The sequence below is a fragment of the Pleurodeles waltl genome, chromosome 1_2 (genome assembly GCF_031143425.1).
Source record: "Pleurodeles waltl isolate 20211129_DDA chromosome 1_2, aPleWal1.hap1.20221129, whole genome shotgun sequence".
Lineage (NCBI taxonomy): Eukaryota > Metazoa > Chordata > Amphibia > Caudata > Salamandridae > Pleurodeles > Pleurodeles waltl.
This window is the reverse complement of record NC_090437.1, coordinates 153,507,380-153,526,562: the sequence shown is the minus strand read 5'-3', so window position 1 is coordinate 153,526,562 and position 19,183 is coordinate 153,507,380. Positions and strand designations below refer to the sequence as shown.

Here is a 19,183-nt window from a genome sequence, read left to right as displayed (position 1 = left end):
AGAAATTCAAGAAAACTTAACATTCGAAGTAATGCTGAGGGTGGTCCAAAGAAGGCCAAGGAAGAGAAATCAAAAATGGTTTGCCATACTTTAAAGGTGCACTGTATGTTCCGACTGTGGAGCTGCAAGAAAAAATTCTTCAGGCTTATCATGATGATGGCTGGACACAAAGGAATTCAAAAAAACTAAAAATCTGATACAACAAGAATTTTGGTGGCCAAAAATGAAAACTCAGATAAGACAATATGTGTCAACTTGTGACAAATGTCAAAGAGGGAAATCAAATAGAACAGCTTCACAAGGTCTGTTAAGACCTTTGCCCACTGCACCCCATGCCTGGCATACTGTTACTATGGATCTTATAGTGGACCTCCCTAGTAGCCAAGGTTTTAACACTATCCTAGTTTTTGTAGACACTTTCACTAAAATGGCGCATTTCATTCCTTTGAAAGAAATCCCTTGAGCCCCACAGGTTGCACAGTTGTTTACACAACACACAGTACGCGCCCATGGTATCCCAAAAATTCTAGTTTCAGACAGGGGGTCCCAATTTGTTTCTCGCTTTTGGAAGGCCTTTAGTAAAAGATTAGGAATTGATTCTCGTTACTCTACCAGTTACCATCCTGAAACTGATGGGCAAACAGAGAGAGTGAATCAAGGGTTAGAATAGTATTTAAGACTCAATTTATTTGATCAAGAGAAGGAATGGCCCGAGTTGATGTGGGCAGCTGAATTTGCTTACAATAATGCTGTTCATTCCACCACTGGGTTCACCCCCTTTTATCTGAACCATGGTAGACATCCTATGTAATGTTGGGTAAAGAAGATGATTCAGTGCCTGCAGTAGAGGAGATGGTGAGGGATTTGCAGACCACGTTTGTTAGGGCTAGAAAAAACCTAATTCAAGCAAAAGATTCATATAAGACTCAGGCTGATAGAAAAAGAAGAGAGAGACCCATTTATTCGAAAGGAGACAAAGTTTGGTTATCTACTCGTCATTTACGTCTCAAAGGAAATCGCAAAACTCTGCCACGATTTATAGCCCCATTTAGAGTTGACAAGATGATCAATCCAGTGGCAGTTAAATTGCAGTTGCCAGCTCATCTAAAGATACATCCTGTTTTCCATGTCTCCTTGTTAAAGAACAGTCCTCCAAATTTACGTCAAAACTCCCCTCCAAGTCCTATCCAGATTAGCTCTGCAGAAGAGTATGAGGTCAATCAAATCTTAGATTCCAAAATCCGTAATGGCAAGCTTTATTATCTAATTGATTGGAAAGGTTATGGTCCAGAGGAACGATCCTGGGAGCCACACGAGTATGTACATGCTTCAAGATTAGTGAGAAACTTTCATAGAACCTACCCAAGCAAACCTAAATTGGAGAACTGTTCCTTGCGGGGGAGTACTGTCATGACCACACAAACTTGCCAAATGAAATCAAAGAAATGCTTGAGAAAAGCAAAGAGATATCCTCAGTGGAGACAGCAAAGCCCAAACTGGAAGAAGGTTTGCAGAGATTCAAGATGGCCGTCGTGAGTCCTGAAGGTTAGTTACAGTTCTAGTCTTGCAATCGGTTGGTTGCTAGGTTACGAGCTCACCAGCTGGAAGCTTCGCACTTCAACTGAGGTCTGACAGGAATCAGCTGTGTGGAGAGAGAGCGCGCTTCAGAGCAGAAACTCCTGTAAAATTACCCTTGAAGACTATTTTACAGAAAAGGTTATAAATATTGTCAAGGTTTATTCAAGGAGTTTGATAGTAGACCGTTCCAGTGGAGGTTTGGCAAGGCTACAGAGTTTAATGTATGAATAAACCTTATGTTTACAAGGTTCCTGTTTAAGATACCAAAGTCAAAAGAAAAACGAACTTTAACAAGCAAGTATTTACTAATACCAAGGTTATAAACGAAGGCCGAGTTTAACGGAGAAATGAATGTTAACAAGTAAGCATTTACAAATGCAACGGTAATAAACCAAAGTAGGGTTTAAAAGAGAAACAAACTTTAATAAACAAGCATTTACAAATACAAGTTATCGGCAGATGTCGAAGTAAGAAAGGAGAAACTAACTTTAATAAACAAGCATTTACAAATACAAGTTATCAACAGATGTGGAAGTAAAAAAGAAGAAACAAACTTTAATAAAGAAGCATTTACAAATACAAGTATTGACAGAAGTCAAAATAAGACAGGAGAAACAAACTTTCACAAGCAAGAATTACCAATGCAATAAACATAATTGAACTCTCTATTGTAAAGTAGAAACCAACTAACATCAGCTGATTTGGAGAACGCATTATCACCAACTATATATATATATATATATGTATATATATATATATATATACATATATATATATATATAGCAACATAAAACCAATCTCTAACAAAGGTTGAGAAGTTCTTCCAGAATCAGTAATAAGCATTTTTAAGAAGAGCTTATCATTCATAGAGAGAAGCAAGGCTACAGAGAACTCAGGGTGAGTGAAGAAATAATAGAATTAAAGAGAATTAAGTGTTAAGAGTAGAAAGTGTAAAACTGATGTTGTATGTCCCTAGTAATTGCGACTGTGACTCTTGCAGGTGCTGCATCCAATCTTAGACGTGAAGAGGCAGACTGAGTACTGACGTTCATCATCTCTGTGGCAGTCTCTCTACAATCCCATTCCCCTTTCCCCCTCCGGGGTACTCAGCACGAAGGATTAAAATTAGTTGTGAGTAGCTCGGGTCGGGACTGAGGAGTTATCTTCTGCTTCTGAGGAAATCAAATTGAAGTATCCTGACAACCTGTGACAGATAACCTCTGCAGCTTGTCTAAATTTTGGATTGAACCAATCAATTTTGAACAATCTGATCATTGCATCTCTCCCTATATGGGCTTGGCCATGATAGAACCTCACAAACTGTGACAGAAGACTGTTTGGCAAAACCATTTTCCCCTCAATTGAGACCCAAATTTAATTGGCTCTTTGTACACAGTGCATTCTCTGCCAGGAGCGTTTCTCTACTTTACCAGCACATCCCTGCAGTAACTTTAGCTCATCTAATGTGTCAACAACCCTCAATGCAAAATTCAAACATGTTTCATTTTCAGTTTCAGGTAACAATTCCCACTGATCTCGGAACGATATACAGTTCAATGCGCAAAACCTTGCGACTTGATCTGCATAGCCATTTCCCATTGACACAAAGGGGGTTATTACAACTTTGGAGGAGGTGTTAATCCGTCCCAAAAGTGACGGTAAAGTGACGGATATACCACCAGCCGTATTACGATTCCATTATATCCTATGGAACTCGTAATACGGCTGGTGGTATATCTGTCACTTTACCGTCACTTTTGGGACGGACTAACACCTCCTCCAAAGTTGTAATAACCCCCAAAGTCTTGTGACTTAACATGAGCATTGCATTTCACCACAGCAATTTCAAGAAGTAACTGAATCGCGTGCAACAAATCCTTAATCTTTTCGCCATTTTTCACTGGTGACCCAGAAGAGGTCATGAAACCCCTCTGTGACCACAGTTGGCCAAAATCATGTACAATTCCGAATCCGTATCTGCTGTCAGTATAGAGAGTGACTTTCAGGTTTTCAGCTGCGTGGCATGCCTTAGTAAGGGCAATTAATTCAGCCACTTGTGCAGAGTGCACTCTTTCAAGCCAGGAAGCTTCTAAAATACAGGTGATTGTACACACGGCATACCCAGCTCTCAGTACTCCCACTGAGTCTCTCAAGCATGAACCATCAACAAACAAAATGTAATCATTTTCTTCTAACTGAGTATCTTTGATGTCAGGTCTTGGTTTGGTGCACAGTTCTGTTACTTCAAGACAATCATGTTCCACTTCCTCAGCATCATTAATGTCTGCATTTTCAATAGGAAGTAAAGTTGCCGGGTTCAATACAGTACATCTCTTGAGAGAAACATTCGAAGACCCCAGTATAATGGTCTCGTATCTAGTCAGCCTAGCATTTTTCATATGCTGTGTCTTGGTTCGAGTTAGCAAAATTTCAACTGAATGAGGAACCATTACTGTTAAGGGATGTCCCATCACTATGCCTTTACACTGTGCTTTGACCAACTGCTGCAACTGCACGCAAACAATCCGGTAAGGCTGCTGCGAGTGGGTCCAAAGTAGCTGAAAAATATGCTACTGGGCGGTTTGCACCTCCCTGGACCTGTGATAAAACAGACAAAGAACATGCATCACATTCAGGACAAAACAGTAGAAAAGGCTTTGTGTAATCGGGCATACCTAAAGCTGGTGCCCTGCACATACATTCTCTCAATTCCATGAATGCTTTCATCTCTTTCTCAGACAAAATTATGTTACCCGGGTCATCCCGAACTTCCTTGCCTGTCAGTTTTATCAATGGTTTAGAGATAATCAAGAAATTGGGAATCCACTGACGACAGTAGCCCACCATTCCCAGAAACATTCTGACATCTCTCTTGGTTGTTGGGGAATTTATCTGCAGTATGGCTGTCACTCTCTCTTTGGATATTTTTCTCGACCCTTTCTCAATCAGGCGACCTAAGTACTTCACCTCTCTCTGACAGTATTGCAGCTTCTTTGGGGACACTTTATGTCCGTTCTTCCCCAAATGGTTCAGTAAGGCAATTGTGTCATACCTGCAGTCATCTTTTGTTCTAGACGCAATCAACAAACCATCAATGTATTGTACTAGAGTCGAACTGAAAGGCAGTTCCAACGACTCTAGATCCTTCTTCAATATCTGATTGAAGATGGAAGGTGACTCAGAAAACCCTTGAGGAATTCTGCACCACCTGTACACCTTATCCAGGAATTTGAAGCTGAAAAGAAATTGGTTGTCCTCATGAAGAGGCACCGAAAAGAATGCTTGGGACAGGTCCACAACTGTGAACCACACTGCATCACACAGAACCTGAAACATGATTACTGCTAGATTTGGCACTATGGGGCAGCATTTTACCACAATCTCATTTATTTTCCTCAAGTCTTAAACAATTCGAACCTTCCCACAAGGCTTTTTCAGACCCATTATTGGTGAATTACACGGGCTGCTCATCACTTCTCTCAAAACCCCTTACTTCACAAAGTCCGCAATTATCTGCGCTACCTGAATGAGGACATCTTGTGTCATGTGGTACTGAGGTACCTGCGGAAATACTGCATTCGGCTTAACCTCTACTTTGACTGGTTCTATTCCTTTTATCAGTCCCACTTCTTTTCCTGTCAGGTCCCAAACTTTCTCTGTTACTGTTCCCTGCAACTCGGGTGGCAAGTCAAGTACTGTAAGCATGGGGAATAAATTTATCAGAGGGTAATCTTCATTTGCAGTCTCTGACTCTGAAAACTGCCCATCGTCCCCTTCATCATCACTGTTTGCCTGAACTTCAATCCCTTCACTGGAACAAGTAATTGAACACCTCGTTTTGCACAGCAAGTCTCTTCCCAGTAGGGATAGTGGACTAGAATCACAGACTAAAAATTTGTGCAGTCCCTGGAAGTTGCCAATCTTAACTTGGACCAGGTCTGTAATCGGATTTGTCAAAAACTGATTTGCTACTCCTACCACTCTTATGGTACACCCCGAAAGTGGTAATTTCCGAACCCCTACACTTCTGACTGTAGAGAGTGTAGCTCCTGTATCAACTAGGAATGAAACCTTATGACCCATTACCTTCCCCTCTACATAGGGACCCCTCTGATCTACCTCTAAGGATGCTGCAAGCCTGCACTCCTCACTGTCTGAACAATCATCCAACCATTCATCATTTATTCCATCCTCGCGCAATGGGAACTGTTGTACTGTGTTATTTTGACTCATCATTTGGCCTGTGACCTGTTGAGGAAGCATCACCTGTTGCTGTCCCATTGGATCTAATGGTAATTGCATTTGCTGTCTAGGTACCATGGGAACCTCCTGTTGTACCTGCTGCATTTGTGCTGGTTGAACACGCGGCATTTGCATTTTCTGCACGGGCTGTAACCCCTGCATCTGTACCATGTTATTCTGGAAGTTTTGATTTTGACCCCTCAATTTTGGACCCCTCACATTTTGAAATGTACCAACATCATTGCTTTATTGAACAACACCATCCTGCACCATATTTGGGCATTCCTGCTTCCAATGCCCCTCGCGTGACATCGTGACACCTTTTTCATCCCTTGCACATCGTTTTGAACCACAACAATATTCAGGTCTGGACCACTGTTCACAAAACTTCGACCTCGACCTCTCAGCTGTGCCTGAAACATGCCATTCCCTTGCGGTTGCTGCTGTATCACCTGCTGTACTCTGTTTCCCTGCATCCCTGCTTGTGCTGCCTTAATCTGCATCACCATCACCTTCTCTTTCAACTTTCTCTGCTTCAACTCAATCTCGTCACTACAGTATTTCGCATACTGCAACACCTCATCATTCGACTTTGCCTGCCAACAGATCAAATGATTCTTAATCATCTGGTTAATTTCTGGTCTCAGCCCTTCAACAAACATGAACACAAGATGATTCATGTCTTTCGGTTCTATGGTCTCAGTGCCACTGTAACGTTTGAATGCTTTCAACAATCTCTCATAGTAAGCATGAATCGACTCTTTGGCCTCCTGTGAGGTTTGATTGATTTTCTGCCAATCTGTCACTTTCGGCGACACTTTCTGCTTCAAAAACTCAATCACCTTATGATAATACTTCATCACCTCCTCAGATGGTGCTCCAGTAACCTTATCCCTTGCTGGTTCATGTGTCGGCCAGTCCACACCTCTCTTACACTCAAGCCATAAGTCAGGTGGAACTATACTTTCAAACATGGTATTCAAGTCCTCCCAGAGACATTTTGCAAGCTTCACAAACCTGCCTGTCTGTTGGTACCATTCTATTGGGTTCTCCCTCAACCTGGGATAATCATTTGTGAATGACAGGATGTCTCCGCTAGACCACGGTACATGGACTAGAACCCCTCCGGCTGTCTCTCTCATTGGTAACATTTGTATTGTCCCCGTGTCCGGTGCGGCTTTAGCCTGCTTTGGTTCTGGATCATCGCCTTTCTCTTTATCTCTTTTCTTTGCCCATCTGCCTTCCCATTTCTCTAAGGCTCCCCAGATCTGCGCACTTTGCAGTATTTCTTTCAGATGCGCTTTCATTCCGGCTGACCTCATGTGATCAAAATCTTTAGAATCAAAGTCTAATCTGTAGCTTCTTTTCAAATGTTTAGTATTCTCAATATCAATGTTGTATTTATCCGCTAGATTTGCCAACCTCTGATGTATCTTACTCCCTTCTTTAGTGATTTTGGGACACAGATACCTCAATTCTGCTTCTGTGTATGACTCTAATCTGTTCACCCCCATTGTTCCTTCCACCAATTCTGCATCTTCTACGCCCAGTCTCACAAAATTCAGGAATTCATCCCTTTCTGACCTCTCTGCGGTCACTGTAGTAGTTTGTGAAGCATTGGTCTTTTCTAACCACTCATTCAACTGTTGCACAGAAAAGCCTTGCAATGAAATGTTTCCTGACTGCATTAATGGTGATTGTGACGTATTTGTACTCAGTGTCTGCGAGGCTAGCACACTTAGCCCTGCTTGTCTCATTGCTTCTAAAGGAGCCCAAATCGGACTGAGGTCTAATAAAGACCTGAGTCCTTCTGCTGCTTGTTCCCTTGATGTCATTGGCTGGAGAGTTCCTGTGAACCCTCCTCTTATTACTTCTAGGGCTCTCACTCGCTGATCACACACGTCAGGCTTACCCTGCGCATACAGTGGTACTGGCGGACCAACAGTAATTTGTAATGATATGGCAGCTGGTGTCTGACCAGGTCCCAAACCCCGTGGAAAAGTAACTCCCAAAGCTTGACTCACCGTGGCTGGTGCAGGTACTGACTGCGGTCCTGCCACTGGATTGTAACCCGGAATCAGCTGTTGCTGCGGCTGCGTCAGCAATTGTGGAGTCGGCTCAATCTGCACTAGCTTTGACCTCGTATATATCGGATCAGGCAGCACCATTAGACTAGTGTTTTTCTCTAATACTGGGACACCTGGAAAAATCCTCTGTACCTGTGGCAGAGGTTGCAACTGTGTCTGCATGTCTGGTGCAGTGGGTACACTGTCACCATTTCGTATCAAAACTGTATCGCTTATCTGCACTGTACTTGTAATTCCCTTACTTTGTGTTGAACCCTCAGGACCCGCACTAGTGCTCGGAGCATTGTCATTTATAGCAAAAGGTGGCGGGCGATCATGTAGCAACTGATAAAGAAACTCTTGATCATCTGAATCATCTTCAACCCAAGACCTCTGAGTTTTTTTTGTCTTGCTAGTACCCTTCTCTGTCTTACAGGTGGCTTTCTTTCCCTGTGTCTCATCTTCCTGTGTTATTGCCGGAAATAATTTTAATCCGTCCACTATTCCCCTTCTCCACAATTTGCTCTCATTGTCCCACCTAGCCTCAGCTAAAGTTTTCTCTGCCCTTTTCATTCTCCTTTCAAATTTTTGCTGTCTTTGTCGTATGGCCATTAAATCCCAGACTGCTAATGCCTCATACTGAACTGGTCTCGGAGGCGGTTTCTGTACACTTAACATCCACCTCAAGTTTTCTAAAATTCTTGTATTGAACGTTCCATGCTCCGGAAACGCTAAGCATCCCTCCTCCTCTGTTAATTTGCACCACTGCTTCATCCAAAGACATGGCGCAACTCCCTTTTCTTCCATTACAATATAAGCTGGAGTACCCTCAGACAGTGTAGGCTCCCCTTCACTCGCCCTAATATATATGTATCCCCCTTCCAGGCACTCTTTAAAGCCTTGAAAAACTTAATTTTTGCGTCTTTTATTTTGTTTAGAATCTAATCAGAAAGTGACTTTAATTCCCAGAACACTCTTCACCCACCTATCTCAACCTATTGCCTCTCACGGACGGCTGCCGATCCATTCGCGACCCCTCTCGGCAACTGACCTATCCCAGCGCTGCACACTGACGTCACACTCACACACATCACAGCTGACAAAGTCTTGTGGCTTGTCCTCCTCACACAAACTAATGCGATATAGTGCGAGCACCTTTAACAATAAAACCCAAATTTGCCGGTTTACTACAGGAAGGGTACACAATCGCTTCAGAACTTTACAGAGATTTCACTTGAAGCCTCGGCCGCTACTCTCTCCTTCTCAGCTCCCGCATACGCAAGCAGAATTCGACCCGCAAATCCTACTCTCGACTTGTCAATGGTTTGTTCTAGTGCACTTTAGAACTTGCCAAATCTCCATTGAAGGTTACACTCACACAATTTGACTCAAACTCGACTTGTCAACCACACCCGATTGACCTATTAAACCACACAAATTACAACATAAACCCAAGTGTCTCCTACACTTGTCAGTATACTCCGGAGTCTTAGACCACGACGGGTCCATACATCACCAACAACCACGTGGATAATTTTTTAGCACAAAGCGCCACACTCACATGAAGTTCGCTGACTTCCCTACTCTCATACTGCGGAGTACGCCCACTCCTCTAAAACAACATTACCTGGGCTAAATTCACACAAATTTCACAAAACACCTGCAATATGCATAAGCTGAGAAAGCGCAAATTCTACACCACACATACTAAAACGCCGAGAACATACCCAACATACTTAGGCAGGCTCCGAGATTCCGGGAAAGTCATGGGGAATTTAGAAACGCATCATACCTCCAATTTGCATTATCTCGAAAAACAATTTAAAACAATAGTCCTCCGTCCCAAGGCCCCAAAGGGCCATAACCGTTGCTCTGCTACCAAAACTGTTAACGCGTCCCTTTATGACTAATTTACTCACTTTGGGACTCGTTTTAGGCCAATGAATCTTTTGACCCTGATTGAAGACACCTTAGGACGAGATAGCTAATCAACATGTCAATCAATACGTCGATGACGTCATCAATATTTATTAAAACAATGCAATTTACCTTAGTCAATTACATTTAATGAAACTCAGAAACACCATGACCTTTCAGTCATGAATAACCACACTAGAATGATATGAATTTTGTGGATTTTATTCCCTATTGATTACAATTCTACTAGTAAGTTTATTAGTCTCAAAACCAAGAAACACATTAGCATAGTCACAATATGGCAACTCTGATAAGATTTCATCAAAGCAAGAATCCCAAACATCAGAATATAACACAGCGTCAGCATAGGTTATCCTCAGCAGAATATCATTATCACGTTATTCAACAAAGCATAGATTTGGTCATTTGTCTATTTGCGTCAGTTCAATGAACCCCCCTCAACTATCCTCTAATTAGCATTGGCATGTTGGGCTTCATGCAAAACAATTTAGTAACACCAATTTGGAAAACATCTAACTATGGTCTCTGCCAAAACAAGCAGTTGGTACCTAGAAAGGAAAAGCAAACAGACAATCACAATTTCATTGTCATATAGTTACCCTCCATTTCGGGTCAGCACTCCGGTTCGGTCTTCGTCCTCAGGACACCAGTTGATTTGCCATCAGGAATTCAGCTCCGGTAAAAGGGGGCACTTCCCTCCTAAGGGGGTAAAGTGTAAACAGGCAATCTAAGGGCATGGATGGTTCTAAGTAAAATTAGCAAGTCACTAATCAAAGTGACAAAGTCTCTGGATCACAGGAATCGCATCAGCATCTCCCCTCTCCTAGTCTCCTACTCCCTAGTTCTAATTTACTTCCTGGTGTCAAGGGTTTTTATCACCTTTTTCGTTGTACATTCCCCTAAAATTTTATTGGACAAGGGGTTGCACCCCACTATCTTTAACCAATTAACTTTACATTAGGTCATCGAATTTGTCACCCCATAACAGTTCTCACGTATTTTATTGGTTCTTATGATTGACATCTTTAGCGGGTGGAATGTCCGGTATGATTTCATAGTTTTGTGGTCCTTTGCACATCTTTGGTCAGTGGCTCCATTGTCTGTACTGGTTCAGGCGACCTTGTACCTACGATTGGTCTACAGTGTTGCATCCAGCTAAAATGTTTCTATAAGCAAGCCGAATTTCATGAGAATTAATCTACTACAGTTACATTCAGCTTCTAGTTTGGAGAAAAACAAGAGTTCATGTCCTTCAGCAAGTCAGCACACTGCATGTTTAGAAACATACATTTAATTTGAGAGTCAGGCAGCTAGGCCTCGACTCATGCTAACTAAGGCCTAATGATTTAGTAGCAAAAACTCTTACATGTCTATTGTTATTAATGTAAAATCATATCATTATCTGTCATTTCAACATTATTAGTCAATTTCATTAGTCCCCGTATATATTGACGGCCACTCCTCGTGGGCACATTTCAAGTGCATGTTTCAGCAAAATACATTAATACAGTTTCTGTGCAGAATTATTACACATTAGTACATAAACATTTCATGTTAATATAGATTATATAAGCTATGCTCTCTCTGGGTCGAGTTTGCGCTAAGTAAAACTGCAAAAAAACAAGGCCATGCATATGATTGTTTCAAGATCATGTACCAAAACTTTCCCAGTTCCAGAGTCAGTAATAATAGAAAGTGTCTGGCAGTGCAGCTGGGCCTATCTCTTCCTACAATGTTCGGGAGTCTCCACATTCTGTGCTGGGACCAGCACTCTCTGGGCGTTTGTTGATCTTGCAGGAATCTTTAGTTGACACTATACAGTGCAGAATCTAGTGTGGAGTCTGACTGGACTGGGACACCTAGTGATGACCTGTGGAACTGCAGCCTGGTCACAAGACTCACCTGGAACACGAGTGAAACAGCATTCATTGCATAAGCCACAGAGCCATAGAAAGAAAAGAGCGCCTAGAGAGGGTTACGAAAGCAGAGAGAGTGAGCAGCGCAGCTAGACATGAGCGTGGCCATAGAGATCAGCTGACATCCGAGGTTGAGTTTGTGCTATATAAAACCGCAAAACAAGCAGACTTGATTGCATTGGACATAAAGGCAAACAAAGGACTAATGTGACAAGGAGGTGGGAGGGAATAATGCTATTTTAAAATGGAACCAGCTACAGTGGTGAAGCTGAACACAGGCAAACAGTACCAGGAGTTGAAAACCACTAAAACGAAATAGTCCCTCTGAAGACCAGATAAACATACAACGTGGAATGAAACAGTATTTGGTCCCTCCTCTGTGGGAGGAACAAGGAGGAACAGAAGCAAAACCGACCACTAGAAAGCAAGGGTTTTTAAAGGATTCTGAAACAAACAATGAGAAGCAAGGAGATGGTTTTAGGCCCACAGAGATGTATACAAAAGTATACTTGAGGTTGAATGCTTATACTCAACCAAAAAAATAGATCTTATTTGTATCAATTTTTAGACACCAAAACGAACAGAATCTGCTGGAACATTTCAGAGATATAAACTAGAAAGCAAATCATTAATCTCTGTTTTCCACCTAAAATACAGACAAGCATTGGCAACCTCCACGGTTAGGTTACTTTAAGAAATTTTGCAAACTTTTTCTAAAGTTGTGGTTTGGTACTCTAACCTGCTGTGGGCAACCGACTTCAGCAGGGGGAAGTCACAGGGGCCAATAAGGCTTAGCAGGGCAATTACCCTTCAGTCAAAGTAGTCCCCAGTGCAATTTCAGGCTCTGTGGGTGAACCACCATAGATATCAATGGAGTGGTCCTGATCCAAGGGATAGTGGATGCTGATCTGGTCAACAGGGGTCTTCTTCAGCACCCTCAGTCCACTAACATGGTGGGACACCTTTTGCCGCAGAGATCGATGTCCCTTGAAGTTTGGTAAAGTGCAGCCAAAAACCAGTTGCCTCTAGTCTTCTGGTCTCTGGTAATAGCAAAACTAGCAGTTCTCTTTAAGTGAGGCAGTGTCTGTCTTGGGTGACCAAATTGCACTCTGAACTCTGACAACTCTCCTCGGTCCAGCAGACTCCGGTGCAACTATTGAGCACTGGGACTCGGTCTCCCGGGCTGTGCTTCAGTGGCGATCAAGCTAGTGTGGCTACAAAATATCGAAGTCAGGCTTCTTCATCTTTTGTGACCCTGGCCCTGTAACAGGAAGTCAGTTACCTGACTCTTGGAGTTCACCTTTCCTGACTGGGGCTCAGGGATCACTTTTCTCAAGCAGGGCACTAGGCACAGTACTCCCTTTGCTAGCCCAAGGATCAGCAGGTGCAGTCCATTATTTGGTGCAACCTCTTTTTGACAAGTCCAGACAATAGCAGGGCAGTCCTTCAGTCCTCTCTCCACTGCAGACAGGAACTAAGGTCTGGGTACCGGGGTGCCACTTTTATGCCCTCAACTTGCCCTTGGGGGATGTGCAGAGCACTAGCCAATGGGTTACCAGGTCCTCTCCCACCTGATGGCAATTTCCTGCAAAGTGTGGAATCTAGCTATACTAGAGTGCAACATTCCTTTCACTCTCAAGATGACAGAACCCTTCTCTGTGTGTGTGGAGCTTGATAGCTCACTCTAGGTGTGTACCTACCTGTGGGCTACATGTCCAAGGGAAACACAGTTTGGCAGCCATTTCTCCCTCTCTGTCTCCGATGAAAACTTGTATGCTACAACACAAGAGCAGCTCCTTTTGTGTGGGTCCACCATTTGCATTTCAAAGGTGGCTTCCCTTTAAAGCTCACTTTTTCGGCTCACATCCTTTGTGGCTTTCTGTCAGAGGAAAGTTAACACCTCTTCTAATGGCACGCCTCTATTGTGTCATTTCTTGGGAGTCATGTATACATCTCTCTTGAGGGCAGAAGGCTGTCTTGTTAGCCATCTGCTGTAATTGGCAACTGGAAAACTTTGGGCAACAGAGTGGCAACCTTATAAAGTTACCTTTTCCTTAAAGGTTAAATTAGAGTTTGGCATCAAGCTGGGTTTAATGCAATGATTATTTTCATACCTTGAAGTACCAACTTTAGTAGTCCCATTCAGAAGTAAGCACAGCTGAATCATCAGCGTGTAACCCTGTACTCACCATTGGGGCTACTAGCCTTTCTACAGTGAAAAGGAAAATTTACAGCAATCTGCTTAGGGCTCAAAAACCCTACCTTATGAGTGTCAGCAATTTAAAATTGTTCTACCAGTCTGCAGCAGCAGGCTGGGAGACATGATTTCACTTTGTCACATTCATGGTGGCACTATAAGTACTGCAGTCCACAAGGGCCACTTTAACTTACAGACGATGGGTATCCCTGGATCAATATGCTAGGGACCTATAAGTAAGTAAAAATATGCCAATTGGGTATGAGCCAATTATTGCATATTAAATACAGTGATGGGCTAGGTATGGCTGGGTTTGTGATTGATTGAGTGACATTGTGATGCTGGTCATGCATCTTGAACGAATCTAGCTTTCTCAAATTCTAATTTGTTATTTGTTGTTACCAGTGGTGGCCCACTCGCTGATAGAAGTATAGTGCAGTAGAAAACGTTGATGCAGGTAATAGCCAACTGCTGCATACAGTGCTCACTCATAACATCTTCTTTTCACATAGGGCTCAGTATGCTAGTTGAGTACATAAAAGAAATGCTTTTAATTTTTATAAATGCATGATTATGAGTTAGACAATTATAGAGAACAAATGTATTTAGCATAATAAAAGAGATCAAACAAATACTTGTAGAGTTTGCATTGCTGCCAGTTTTTTTGTCAAGCGCCAAGCCTTGTTTAATTTGTTTCAAAGCAAGAATGCAAAACTAAGTCAACATGTTGTTGCATTGCTCTACGTGGTATTGGTCATTCATTTCACAAGACAATACTTTCTAAAATCTGCAGTATGAAATTGCTTTAACTAAACAAATCTACCTCCTCACAGTAATTTGTAAGGGGATAGTCAAAGCCCAGGTGGCATTTGGAGTGAATGGAGTACTGTGATAAGCCAGAGTGCCATATGTAGGTCATTCTGGGACAAATACAGGACTGCACACCAAAAGGCAACGTGGCCCACATTCACAAACTGTGATTGAGAACTTTTCATGTTACACTGATTTATGATACCAGGGTCGTACACTTTTGATAAACTTTCGGGAAAGTGGCATATTTTAAAGTACATTGGGCCAGTAACATAGTGCACACGGTGGACGCATCGTGTCATCCGAACATCAAATCATCACTCCGTACCGAAAGACAGAATTATCTATGAGATGTGGACATGTCCCAAACCTAAACAGAGCTGTTGTATCCATCTCACACCTCTTCGTGAAACAAGCCTGCCTAGGTGCAATGTCGAAATGCAGAAACAGTTTCAGAGCACCTCTGCAAACTTTGAGCAAAACACTAACCCTTCCCATATAAGGCACTCTACAACCATGTGTTCTGAAAAATACACATGCAAGTAATAGGTTATTCCAAACTCTGTGTGGGCAACTCCACTTGCAAATTGTAGATTCCACAAATCGAACAAGGTAACTAGGCATGCTAGCTCCGTCTCACACCGATCACACAAGCTCATCTTACTCCAAAGCAAAAATAGGGCACAGTCTATATAGCACAATAGGGCCCGAGTGGCAGTAATTACTATATAGACAACATCACCAATATCATTACCAAAAGTGGATATTAGTTTTAGGGCATATATACAAAGAGTGTTTTAGCTCTCCTCTCATCAGTAGTGCTTTGAGGCAGCATTAGAACACATAGGCTAGGGTGACCAGACGTCGTGGATTTCCCCGGACGGTCCCGGTTTTCAGACGCCAGTCCCAGTGCCCCAACGCTTTTATTAATTTTAAATAAATGTCCCGATTTTTGGGACAAAGATCAGGTCAACCTGTTAGCCAGAAGTGGAAGGCATTCTCTCCTTTCACATGCACCTCTAAAGTCTTAAATAACTAAAGAAGTAATTTATTGGTTTCTGCCCGCCCCCCCCATATCTATCTATCTGTGTGTGTGTGTGTGTGTGTGTATGTATATATATGTATATACACACACACACTTACAGGACATTTGAACTGTCCTGTTTTTTTCTCTTCAAAATCTGGTCACCCTAACATAGGAGCAAACACACAAATACGATTGCTCTAGGAAAATCATCTTCCCATTTTTATCATAAGGGACACCTCTCGACTGAACATCATGGGCTCACTAGACCACACTAGGGTCCTATCCTGTTATGAAAGAAGTCTCACACACTTCATAGTGTCATGCTTCTACTCCCTGTGTGTTTGCTGTTATGAAGAGGGGTATTATGACTGTTTGCTTATGTTCCACTTCTCTCTAATTATTGTGTTCTGAACATCCTAACATAGGCTCATATTTAAGAAAACGTAGCACATCAGCTCTGATGTGCCACTTTTCTTTCACCCTCCCCACCGGCACCTAACACCATGATGGCACTGTATTTATAATATGGTGCACCATAGCGGTCGTTAACACAAAAGCTTCAAAATTTGACGCTATAGTGGAGCTTTGCTACACTAGAATGAAAGATTTGGACGCTAGTGCAGCAAAGTGCAAGGAGACGCCATAGGTTACTATGGGATCGTCGTTTTAATGCCTGCTCTGAGAAGGCATTAAAAATGATACCAAAAATGACGCAGTAAAATCTTTTACATTTGCCTGTGCCATTTTTGCAGGCCTCCCGGTGCCAGAATGCCACCATTGCATACATTATGCCTGGAGCAGGCATAATGTGGTGCAAGGGGTTACAAAGTGGCGCAATATTGTAAACATGGTGTGGCTGAAAAGCCACTTTAGTGCCGCCTTAGCATCAAATAAATAACACTATGGCAGCGTTAAGGTGGCGCTAGGAGCTCTTAAATATGCCCCTTAGAGCAGTGCGCAAGAAATCAACATCAAATGTGTGCTGCTCTGATTGCATTGGTAACTGCATATCTCGTGGTGTGTTCGCATGGATGCCTGTCCGTTTAATGTTCTGTGTTGGTGAACAGCTGTAGTTATGTAGTCCTGTGTGTGTGGCTGAACGTTCGCACATATGCTGCTCTGTCTGCATGTGCGCATTAATGTTAGATCTATTTCAAGGTGTGTGTGTGTGCGTGTGTGTGCGCGCGCGCGTCCTTATACAAAGGTCAAACGACTGAGTTTGTCAATATTCTGTTTCCAGAGTCAGCCGAGTGGAAGAGTCAGCTTTGAGAGCCCTGAGGGAAAAGCTTTCTGGTCATAAGTCAGACCTCATCAGAGAATTCATGCGCTGTGACAAGGATCAGACAGGTAAAGCCGAACATCTTGGAGCACGGAGTTTGCCAAGAACTATTTATTCGTTCCTTTCTTAACATTGCTAATTGAAACAATCCACGGTAAACGTCTCACTTCTTTTGACACTACAGTGAGATCACATTTCTGAAGCCTCCTTACTACCGGATTCCCCTCTTAGATGTTGTTAATGTGAAGTTAAGATTGTCCGCTTGAATGTAGGCCATATGGGATTAAAAATACAAGTTTAAAACCAGACCGTGAGTCAAATGACATGATAGGTGGTCCCGTGATTTTGCTTAGTTCCTTAAAGGGGCCATCTGGTGAGTGATGTCAAAATAGACCTGAAAACTCAAGCAGATGTTATCAAACAATGCAACATTCTAGATTGTTAGCAGTTATTCTAGATGCAGACGTGCCACTGGGTACAAGATGTTATTGTTTAAATTGGAAAATTAGCTTTGGACTCACACTTCTGTATTTTCACCACCGTCCTTGTGAAAATTTTAAAAGACTCCTTTTGAGTGAGTAACAAACGCAGCTTCACTTATTAAGCTTAGTCTTATGACTGCAGAGGCCATTAATGGGATTTTTCAGCCCCCTCGTTGAGACTCAAGATAAACATTGTCTGCACAAGGACAGTCTAGTGTTGTAGTCCCCATATGGTTTCTCCCCGTAATCAAAACTGTGGCGTCTGAGGTTTATGCTGGTAAAACTAAAACAGCTTTATTCCGGAAAAAAGTTGCTCGGAGACTAGGCGGTTCCTTGTCTAATTCTGCCACTGCTCATTTGGTTAAATAAGAAAGTATAGGGTGTGACATGCTCAGATACTCAGGCCCGTATTTATACTTTTTGACGCTAAACTGCGCTAACGCAGTTTAGCGTCAAAAAGTTTAGCGCCGGCTAACGCCATTCTGAAGCGCCATGCGGGCGCCGTATTTATTGAATGCCGTTAACCGGCGCTAGCAGACCGGCGCTGCCTGGTGTGCGTGGAAAAAAACCACATACACCAGGCAGCGCCGGCGTAGGGAAAAATGGCGTTAGGGCGTCTTAAAATGGTGCAAGTCAGGTTGACGCAAAAAAATCGCCTCCACCCGATTTGCACCATTTTTAACGACGCCCAGACGACATTTACATGACTCCTGTCTTAGTAAAGACAGGAGTCATGCCCCCTTGCCCAATGGCCATGCCCAGGGGACTTCTGTCCCCTGGGCATGGTCATTGGGCATTGAGGCATGTAGGGGGGCACAAATCAGGCCCCCCTATGCCCAAAAAAAATATAAAAAAAATGAAAAATTATACTTACCTGAACTTACCTGAATGTCCCTGGGATGGGTCCCTCCATCCTTGGGTGTCCTCCTGGGGTGGGCAAGGGTGGCAGGGGGGATCCCTGGGGGCATGGGAGGGCAGCTGTGGGCTCATTTTGAGCCCACAGGTCCCTTAACGCCTGCCCTGACCCAGGCGTTAAAAAGAGGAGCAAATGCGGGGTTTTTTGCCCCGCCCACTCCCGGGCGTGATTTTTGCCTGGGAGTATAAATACGACGCATTTGCGTCGCAGTCATTTTTTTGGACGGGAACGCCTACCTTGCATCTCATTAACGCAAGGAAGGCATTCACGCAAAAAAATGACGCTCTTTCCTCATACTTTGGCGCTAGACGCGTCTAACGCCAAAGTATAAATATGGCGTTAGTTTTGCGCCGAATTTGCGTCGAAAAAAACGACGCAAATTTGGCGCTAACGGAGTATAAGTATGCCCCTCAGTGTCACAGTCTGACCACAGAAGTCAAGGACCGCCACAGTGACTCTATGGGAATTCGTGAGTCTTAGGAAATCATTGACCTTGTAGAGTGGACGAAAGCGCAGAGGGTAAATGAGCTTGACATGACTGTTAGCGCCTGTCAGCTCTGCTCGTCCTAGAAAGAGAGAAAGCAATGGCCTTCCCTGGCTCCCTCATCCGATTGTTTGGTAGTGGGGCTTCATTTAAGGCTTAGCACTTCAACTCATGATAGGGGTGCAAGAAACCTTCTACAGAATTCTTAACAGATCAAGAGATATCTAAAGTAGGATCTAAGCAAATGA

The 19,183-nt window shown here is 43.0% G+C and overlaps 1 protein-coding gene across 1 annotated transcript in view; it reads left to right on the top strand.

Moving 5' to 3' along the window:
- The window catches only part of PPEF2 (protein phosphatase with EF-hand domain 2), a 376,295-nt gene that overhangs the window by 269,893 nt on the left and 87,219 nt on the right, over positions 1-19,183 (top strand). The window contains exon 15 of the mRNA XM_069236843.1: positions 17,015-17,121. Within this exon, the coding sequence (XP_069092944.1) occupies positions 17,015-17,121 (107 nt within the window). The remainder of the gene's footprint in view (positions 1-17,014; positions 17,122-19,183) is intronic.